General features: G+C 54.9%; 3 protein-coding genes across 3 annotated transcripts in view; 1 reads left to right on the forward strand and 2 right to left on the reverse strand.

Annotated features, from left to right (window-relative positions):
* PTSG_08745 (uncharacterized protein) overlaps nucleotides 1-2,794 on the reverse strand; it is a gene marked incomplete at both ends in the record, with an annotated part of 4,273 nt that extends 1,479 nt beyond the window's left edge. The window contains 8 exons of the mRNA XM_004990071.1: nucleotides 135-212; nucleotides 483-613; nucleotides 931-1,054; nucleotides 1,284-1,412; nucleotides 1,679-1,903; nucleotides 2,106-2,236; nucleotides 2,464-2,509; nucleotides 2,696-2,794. Of these exons, the coding sequence (XP_004990128.1) occupies nucleotides 135-212; nucleotides 483-613; nucleotides 931-1,054; nucleotides 1,284-1,412; nucleotides 1,679-1,903; nucleotides 2,106-2,236; nucleotides 2,464-2,509; nucleotides 2,696-2,794 (963 nt within the window). The remainder of the gene's footprint in view (nucleotides 1-134; nucleotides 213-482; nucleotides 614-930; nucleotides 1,055-1,283; nucleotides 1,413-1,678; nucleotides 1,904-2,105; nucleotides 2,237-2,463; nucleotides 2,510-2,695) is intronic.
* Nucleotides 2,795-3,352: 558 nt separating this feature from the next.
* PTSG_08746 (uncharacterized protein) lies at nucleotides 3,353-4,373 on the forward strand (the record flags this gene model as incomplete). The annotated part of the gene is made up of 4 exons (XM_004990072.1): nucleotides 3,353-3,364; nucleotides 3,480-3,668; nucleotides 3,827-3,988; nucleotides 4,173-4,373. 4 exons carry the CDS (start codon nucleotides 3,353-3,355, stop codon nucleotides 4,257-4,259), a joined length of 450 nt encoding a protein of 149 aa, XP_004990129.1. The 3' UTR covers nucleotides 4,260-4,373.
* A 1,136-nt stretch (nucleotides 4,374-5,509) lies between these two features.
* Nucleotides 5,510-9,182, reverse strand: part of PTSG_08747 (TK/HMTK protein kinase) — a 9,713-nt gene continuing 6,040 nt past the window's right edge. Inside the window, exons 10-17 of the mRNA XM_004990073.1 lie at nucleotides 8,790-9,107; nucleotides 7,845-8,086; nucleotides 7,411-7,537; nucleotides 7,058-7,154; nucleotides 6,703-6,907; nucleotides 6,345-6,488; nucleotides 6,012-6,050; nucleotides 5,510-5,881 (exon numbers count right to left, since the gene is read on the reverse strand). Coding sequence (XP_004990130.1) covers nucleotides 5,801-5,881; nucleotides 6,012-6,050; nucleotides 6,345-6,488; nucleotides 6,703-6,907; nucleotides 7,058-7,154; nucleotides 7,411-7,537; nucleotides 7,845-8,086; nucleotides 8,790-9,107 — 1,253 coding nt within the window. The 3' untranslated portion in view covers nucleotides 5,510-5,800. The remainder of the gene's footprint in view (nucleotides 5,882-6,011; nucleotides 6,051-6,344; nucleotides 6,489-6,702; nucleotides 6,908-7,057; nucleotides 7,155-7,410; nucleotides 7,538-7,844; nucleotides 8,087-8,789; nucleotides 9,108-9,182) is intronic.

The following is a 9,182-nucleotide window of genomic DNA, read 5'->3' on the forward strand; positions in this document are numbered from 1 at the left end:
GTGTGTGTGTGTGTGTGTGTGTGTGTGTGTGTGTGTGTGTGTGTGTGAACGGTTGCTTGCTTGAGAGCACCACGGCTGCTTGGCCGCAGCAGAGAGCAGGAGGTGTGGACGCACGAGTCGTTGGGGCAGGGCACGTCCTGGGAAATGAGCTTGAAAAACATGCTGTTCACAAACTGGTCCTTCTCTGCCTTGCGCTTTCCGTTCTTCCACGCCTGTGGACGCGTTGTTGGCAGGTGTTGTATCGTGTGGAGTTCGGGTGGGGTGAGGAACATTGATCACGTCAGTGATTGGGGTAATTGCATTTAAAACAAGCACACACACACTCACACACACACACACACACAGACAGCCACACACACACACACACACACACACACACACACACACACACACACACACACACACACACACACACACAACAAAAAAAAAAGCGAGCGAGTGTCGAACAAGCACATGCGCATGACAGGAACCCTGTGCCTGACCGTCTTGTCTGATGTTGGGCATGTGAGAAAGTGCTTGAGGGCGAGGTCGTCGCGGGAGAGGACTGGGTGGCGGCAGATGCGGTTCAGCCACATCTTCAGCCGCTGCTGCCGCTTGTCAACAAGCGACTCCCCTGGCAACAACATACACGGAACGACGAGGGTGCATGCGTGCATGCGTGTGTGCGTGTGTGGACGTACGTACGTGTGTGTGTGTGTGTGTGTGTGTGTGTGTGTGTGTGTGTGTGTGTGTGTGTGTGTGTGTGTGTGTGTGTGTGTGTGTGTGTGTGCGAGTCGTGTTGGGAAGGGGATTGTCGTGTGAGGCAATGTCAACGGCACACCACGCCGTGCAGCGAAATTATTGGAGGGGCTCAGAGGGAGAGACAGAGAGGCAGGAAGACAACAAATCACGAAGAAACATGCAGACCGACAAACACATGAACGGACGCACCAAACTTCTGGCTGTACTCCTTGCCCGGAAGCGGGGGAACGCAGATGCACGAGTATTTCTCGACGAGGCGGTCGTGCAGCCACGCAAAGTGCTTGAACCGCCGCTCAACCTGCACACCAGGCGCCTGTTGGCATCGTGGTGGTGGTGATGATGGTAGTGATGGTGATGGTGGTGGTGATGGTGGTGATACGTGGTGGTGGTGGTGATGGTGAGTACACGATGAACAACGATGCACATGCACAGAGGTACAAATGCAAACACACAGACACACAGACAGACACGGACACGCACAGACACCGACACCGACACCCACCCGCCCACACCCATCCACACACACACACCCCGACACATACCGCGTTGAGGATGTTGTATGCCTCGTATGTCTTGATGCCCTTGTACTTTGAGCGGGAGCCGTCATGCAGCACATCAATCTCGTGGTACGGCGCCGGATTCGGGATCCACGATGGGCCGTCAGAGGTTTGCTGCAGTGGCGGCGATGATGGACAAACAGGAGGGGGGAGGGGAGGGGGCAATCACGTCGAAGTGAGTCGTGGCTCGTGTGTATGTGCGCGTTGCGTGTGTGTGTGTGTATTATGTGTTGGTCACTGGAATATAGCTACCACCTTCACCCTGACCCGACCGTCCGCCCGCCCGTCCTTCCTTCCTCCTTCCTCCTTTCTGCCCTTGCCGCGTTGCTGTTCCCCTCGCACCCGCGCTCATTTCCCTACTCATCTCCACCATTGCGCACCTGGATGTGGAGCATGTTGTTGGCGTCGATGGTGACGTCCTTGGTGGCGCCAATCAGAAACGCCTCGGCGCCGGCCTTGACAAACACGGAGAAGCGATACACGCTCTTCTTGAGCGTGCCTGCGCGGCCATATGAGGAGGCGGGCCCGCCGTACGTTGGCTGGTGGTCGCCGCCCTCGTGCCCGTGCCCAATCGGCGTCATCTCCATCGTGCCAGCGCCGTGCCCCTGCAGCAGTGCAATTCGGGGTTGAGCCGAAGGTAAAAACCGATGCTCGCATACATATTGGGGGTGTGCATGTGCTCGTATCAACAGACACAATGCACAAACAGGTATACAGGTACAAAGCACAACCGCACACACACACACACACAACCACACAATGCACGTACAGGCACAAAACATAACCCCCAAACACATAACGACGCACTTGGTGTGTGGGCTCGTCGTCCCAGTCGTCATCGCCGCTGTCATCCCAGTCGCTGCCATCGTCATCGTCAAAGTGGTCGTCGGGTGTATCTGCGCCGCCGTCCAACTGCACATACGACGCGGGGAAGAGACCTAACATGCAGCACCGAGACAGCACAAATATTCACGCCCGTTTGTGGAAGGTCAGAACAGCAGGGTTGTGCGGTCAAAACGACACGCCGGCGGCACGCACGCTGTATGCTGACGACACCGATCACCCACCACCAGCCACCAATCACCAACCACCAGCCACCAACCACGAGTCACCCCAAACACACGCGGCCCACACTCCATGAACCGTTTTGCTCTTGGTTCCTCACCTCGACGGCCGTTCACTTCGCCTTCCCACCAGCCTTCACCAATGTCCTGCAAGGAGCCAGGGCCAGGCAACGAGACAACACGATCGATCATCCAGGTGCACAGCAATGAGTATGGGTATGAGCGTGAGCGTGGATGGCGGTGGCGAGCTTGTGCAAGTGGAACATGTTGGGGACGCGATGCATGCATGAGGACAAGGCACAGCAGGGCGTGCTGAGCGGATGCGACGCGCACCTGTCTGTGCACGGTGACGGTGTCGCCGGCGTTTAGGGAGAGCTCGCCATGCTCTTCGTTGGCTTCAAAGTCGTACAGAGCGTGTGCTTGCAGCGCCATGACCGGTTGTCAGCAGCCGAGTACACACAAGCACACAAACACACACACACACACACACACGCACGCGAATCGAAGAGCGACGAGGGGGTGGTTTCTCGAGTCGTGCCGCTTGGTTGATCGAAGCGAGAGACGCACGAAAAAAGGAGGGGAGCCGAAGGAGCCCTGGCAAGTAGCAGCTAGTGGTCTCGCTGAACGCAACCACGAGTTAGGCAGCAGAGATGCAGCAGAGAAGGGTTGACTCGCTTGTCTGCCGGGTTCAAACACCAACAGAGGAGTGGTGAGGGCGTTGTTTGTTGTTGGAGAGAGAAGCAATGAACTGCTGTTCGTCTTCTTGTTCGTCGATGCACACAAACAAACAACAACAACGACACACAATTGGATTACGACAATTCGCCAACATTTCCCACCAATTTTCGCTGCTGCGGTTGCGCTGCTGAGGATGCTGCTGCGGCACTGGAAACAACCACGATGATGATGGATTGACTGCTTCACTTGGCTGGGTGGGTGATGGATGTCATGGGGGGGGCAACGTATGGGTGGCTGCGTGGGTGCATGCGTATGGCTGTGAGGGTGTGTGGCTGTGAATGTGTGAGTGAAAAATTGTATGCGGTCTGCCGCGCTTACTCCCTCGCTTGCTCACCCCACACACACGCACACACGCACATACGCACACACGCGCACATAGGTTGCTGGGTTCCTGAACCTTGCCGCTGATGCAGCGCACAACTTCACGGACGGGCTTGCGATTGGCGCGTGCTTTGTGAGCAGCCCTGCCTCTGCCTATGCGACGGTCGTCACCATTCTCCTGCACGAAGTGCCGCATGAGGTCGGCGACTTTGCCATCCTCGTCCGCAGCGGATACAGCAAGACAAAGGTGTGTGTTGCTTTGCATGCGTGTGTTTGCGTGTGTGTGTTTGTTTGTGTGTGTGTGTATCCTTCGTTTCAGTGCCACAACTTGTCCCCTCCTTACGCTTACACCCACACCCACTCACTCACCCATTCACTCACACAACACTCATACACCACACACAGGCGATTATGCTGCAGCTTGTGACTGCTGTTGGTGCGATGCTTGGCACGGTGTGCGGGCTGATGAGCAGCGAGATGACGGGCGTGACCAACTTCATCCTCCTCTTCACCGCTGGCGGCTTCATCTACATTGCCACCGTCTCCGTCATCCCGGAGCTCCTCGAGGTGTGTGCGTGTGTGTAGTACATGTGTACACGTGTATGGCTGCTGTTGTACTGTTGTACTGTGGTTGTTCCATCATGCGCTTTATTGTGCTTCCCCTCCTCCCTACGACCACCACTCTTTCGCAATTGTCGCCTTACCCCACAACACACACACACATGTGCATGTGCCTGTGTGTGCTTCTCAGGAAACGCGCCTGTGGCAGTCTGTGAAGGAGCTGCTTGCCATGGCCCTTGGCGTGGCCATCATGGTGGTCATTGTCTTCTTCGAGTGATTGCTGTCACTGCTGGACCTTGACTGTGTGTGTTGTGCATGCGTGGGTGTTTCGTTTGTGTGTGCGCGTGCTTGCTTTGCTGTGTGGTTACGTTGTTACACTGCATCCTTAAACCTTTTTTGTTGTTGTTGGGGAGGATCGTAGAGCATGTGGTGACATGAGTGAGAGAGAGGGAGCGGGCATGTGGTGGAGTGTGAGGTGGTGGATGAGGTGGTGGATGAAGAAGCAAAACAGCCAAGAAACAGACACCAACAAAAGCACAGTCAGCGTAGTCGTTGTGATGCTTGGCCAATTGCACGTCAACTTGTCTGCAATTCGCAAAACCTACAAGCTTTGGTGAATTTTCACCTACCCGCACAGGCGGGAATTGAGACCACTCACAGTGGTGCCTGCACACGTGGCCACACACACGCACACACACACACACACACACACACACGTATGTTTGCGTGCACATGGTCATTTTCCACTCGACCCTCTCCAACCGACCAAGAAGATGCCTTTCCTCACCGCCAAGAAGCTCGCCGCTCTCGCCACCTGACACGAAGTCGCAACAGCCACACCGTCGTCTCTTCTTTCCTCATCTCTAAACTGAGAATGACTTGACTGGACGCGCTCGCTTCGCTTCTCAAAAGCAACAGCAGCTGGATGCAGCTGGGTGCTGCTCAACAGTGCGTCGTCGCAAGCTGGTGAGTTTCAAACCCAGTGTACAGTCGTTGCGTTGTTGTTATTGTTGTTATCGTTGTTGGTGATTCCCCTCTTCGTCTGGTGCAATGATGATATTGATTCCTCATTCGCAGTTTCCACCATAATGGAAGCAGCTTTTTGCGAAGCGCTTACACATGTTGGTCAATTCTTCCTTGGAAGTCTTAGCACCTCCCCTTATTGTTACTGTGTCTCGTGTCGTGTTTGTTTAGTGGTGATGCGATTGTTCTTTCTGCTGTTCTGATTGACTCAAGACTCACACGCTCTCATGTGTTGTTTGCTCGCCCCATAGAATGCACGGCCTCTGAACATGGAAGGCTGACTCTCGGCTGCAGACAAGCAACAAGAAAAGGAACAAGGCGCACAAGGCCATCCATGGATCATGCAACCTTGCCATCTGGCTTCCCTTGTGTCTATCTATCCTCCCTTCCCTTCCCTTCCCTGCTGTATCAATTTCATTTGACTCACGCAGCTGGTTGCTCTTGATGAAAGGCTCGTTTGTTGTCTGTTCATCAATACAACGATCAAACGAACAATCGAACGAACCCTGCCGACTATTTGGGGGGGGGGGAGGCCTACATTCAAACCAACATCAGAGAAGAGACAGTTATCGAGAATCAACGTCACAGGAAGGAGGAAGACAAAGAAGAGGGAAGCACATGCTAGGGGTAATGATCAAACACGCGAGCGATCACCGCACACTTAGTGCACTGCAAACATCACACAACAATAGCGCATCATCATCCTCAGAGTTTCGTCAAAGCACGAATCTCAACGCACAAACAACAAACACGAATGACACAAGAAGTGGCACACGAATGACACAAGAAGTGGCGTCAGTTGAAGGTAAAGTCGAAGGTGAGCTCCTGCTCCGCGCGCTTCCGCGCCTCCACAAGCTCACGCTCCTCAGCAGCAACCTGTGGGAAGGACGGACGCGCACAAATGGTCGCGTGAGCACCAATGCCGGATGGGCAGAAACGATGACGTGAGTGAGGGCAGGCGAGCAGGTGGACGATTCACATGAGCATAAGAGCATCATTGCCATACCCTGGCTGCTTCTTCGCGCGCCTCCCGTTCCCGAATAACCTGATGGGGCGAAACCACACAGCAACAGCAGCGGCAACGTTGCATGTGACGTTAGCAGCAGCTTACAGACAGACAGACAGACAGGCAGACAGGCAGATAGACAGACAGACAGACAGACAGACAGGCAGACAGGCAGATAGACAGACAGACAGACAGACAGACAGGCAGACAGGCAGATAGACAGACAGACAGACAGACACAGACAGACAGACAGACAGACAGACAGACAGACACATGCACGCACGCACGCACACACACACACACACACACACACACACACACACACACACACACCTGGAGCTCTTGTTGGAGGCGTTGTTCCTCCTGCTGCCTCTGCTGCTGATGCATGAGCTGCAGCTGCTTGCGTCGCTCCTCCTCCGCTTTCGCGCGCGCAGCCCGTCGCTCCTTCAGCAAATCCGCAATCTCATCAAACCCGGGCTGATGGTGGAGTGTTGGTGATGATGGTGATGGTGATGGAGTGTTAGTTATAATGAAAGTTGAACAAGAAGATGCACACAGACACACAGACACAGACACAGACACACACATACACAGACACAGGCACAAACACACACGCACGCACGCAGGAGACCAGCAGTAGCAAGGAGCGACGGCAACCGGAGGGGAAAGACGAGAAAGCAAATCCACTCACCAAGTTGCTCTCATCAAAGTCGTCATCCTCTTCCTCGTCGTCCTCGTCGTCATCATCATCATCGTCATCGTTCTCATCCCCAAACCCAAACCCTTCGCCCGGTGGCGGTTGCAGACCGGGACCAACACCGCCGCCACGCTGTGGTTTCAAATCGTCATCGCACACAACCAGCCCAAGATCCACCTTCTCTTCCTCAAGCTCCTCCCTGCATGTGTGTTTGTGTGTGTTTGCGAGTCGATGAGTTAGCGATCAAGAGAAGCAGCATGTACACGACAGAAGCTGACACGACCACGACCACAACCACGACCACAACCACGACCACCACCATCCCAGCACGCATCGCCGCGGTTCGCACCTCTCCCTTGCGGTTTGGAACCAGAGCGGCTTTGGGTTGAGGGCCTGGTAGATCTTGCTCCTCTTCTCCTCCTGCGACTGCAGCATCCCAGCCATGCCTGCAGGAATGTAATGGTTGTAGTGGTGACGGCAAAGGGCAAGAGAAGCATGAGAAAAAGGAATGTACATCAACTGTTCGCCACGCAGACGTAGACACAGACAGACACACACACAAACACACATTGACACACATACACACACACATACACACACACACACACATACACACACACACAAACGCACACACACACACACATAGACACACACACACACACACACACACACAAAAACACACACAACACAACAAACACGCACCCTGCTTTACGCCGAGCTTCGATTGTGCCTGCTTTGAGACGTGGAGCCTGTCAGCCCTCTGCTGCAGCTGCCTCTCCTGCTCACGGCGACGGGCGAGAACAGCAGCCCGATTCTCCGCCGACCCGTCCTGAATCAGGCACGGAGCAGCACAGGGAAGGGGGAGGAGGGGGGTACGATGATGAGGAGGTTGTGGGGTTGAACGCATGTGAGTACATGCATGCACGAATGTGTGTGTGTGTGTGTTTGTGTGTGTGTGTGTGTGTGTGTGTGTGTGTGTGTGTGTGTGTGTGTGTGTGTGTGTGTGTGTGTGTGTGTGTGTGGTTGGTGCTGGAGAAGTTGAACGAGTGAATAAAGAGCAAGGAAACAAGCGAAAAGGTGCAATCAAATGCCACCCCCCCCCCCGGTCCAGCAAGCAGCACCATCGTGCTTCGCACCTGTGCTGACTGGAGTCTGTGTGCGAGAGACGTCTTTGGTTTCGGTTTTGACGGACGCGGTGGTGGTACATCTGCTGGTGGCGGCAGTGACGATGATGATGATGCAGTTGGCATTGTTGGGGGCCGGAGAGGGGCAGGTGAGCTGGACGGCGCTGATGTGATCGGGGGTCGTACGGGCGGAGGGGCTGTCGCTGACGATGATGATGGCGTTGGTGATGACGAAGATGGTGGCAGGAGGTGCCCTGTAACAACGAACGATGAACATCACACACACACACACACACATGCACACGTCGCGGCAACAACATGGACACATGGTTGGAATGTGAGTAAAATCGACGATACAACATCGACCATGGAACAGTCACTGTTGAGCATGTGCATGGGCGTTACGTGTGCGCGTGTGCAACTGCTGGTGACGATGCGCGTGTAGTGCTTTTATGAGGTCATAAACAGCACACATCGCACGTCTACACACGCACACGCGCACACATGCACACACGCCGACATGCAAACCAGGTAGGGAATGTGGCATGAAAGACCGCAGAGAAAGAACGGAGGAAGGAAATAAAGGAAGCGGGGGCGGGGGGTGGGGGGGGGCGAGTGTTGTGGTGGTGATAACGATGATGATGATGATATGGCACTGAGTCAAAAGACAAAAGGACGGGGGGGGGAGATAGGCAAAGAATGACCACTACCAGAGGTGACGGAAAAGCAGCAAACGCTAACGACATGGTTGAACTGTCGGGGAATGTCAAGAAGAACAGAGGAAGAACAGAAAACGAAAGAGAAGGAACGTAACAACATGAACGCCACCCAACAAGTGGTGGTGTTCGCAACGATGATGGTGACCAACATCACAGTCCGCAGCACCTACACCACACCAAATCGCATGCGTCACATCACATCACACACAGCATCACAGTGATTCCAACCACTACTGACCAGGCTTTGGCTTGGACGGAATAGGCGGTGGTGGTGGCTCGTCCTGCCCCGTCTGTTGCTGCTGCTGCTGCTGCTGCTGTTGCAGCGATGGCGGTTTCGGCTGTAACGACGGCGGCTTCGGGTGCAGGTGTGGCAGTGGCGGTGGTGGCTGTTGTTGTTGCTGCTGTTGCACGTCGCTGCCTGCGCTTGGCCTGCGTGGTGGCATACTGCCTGCACGCTGCAGTGACGCCTTCTTCGGAGGCCGCGGCGGCGGAGGGCCATCTGTTGACGACTCAGCAGCAGGTCGCCCGAGCGGCACCGTGTCCGTCGACGTCTCCGCTGCACCACATGTGTGCACGTGTGTGTGTTTGTGTGTGTGTGTGTGTTTGTGTGTGTGTGTGTGTGTGTGTGTGT

The sequence above is a fragment of the Salpingoeca rosetta genome (genome assembly GCF_000188695.1).
Source record: "Salpingoeca rosetta unplaced genomic scaffold supercont1.25, whole genome shotgun sequence".
NCBI lineage: Eukaryota > Choanoflagellata > Craspedida > Salpingoecidae > Salpingoeca > Salpingoeca rosetta.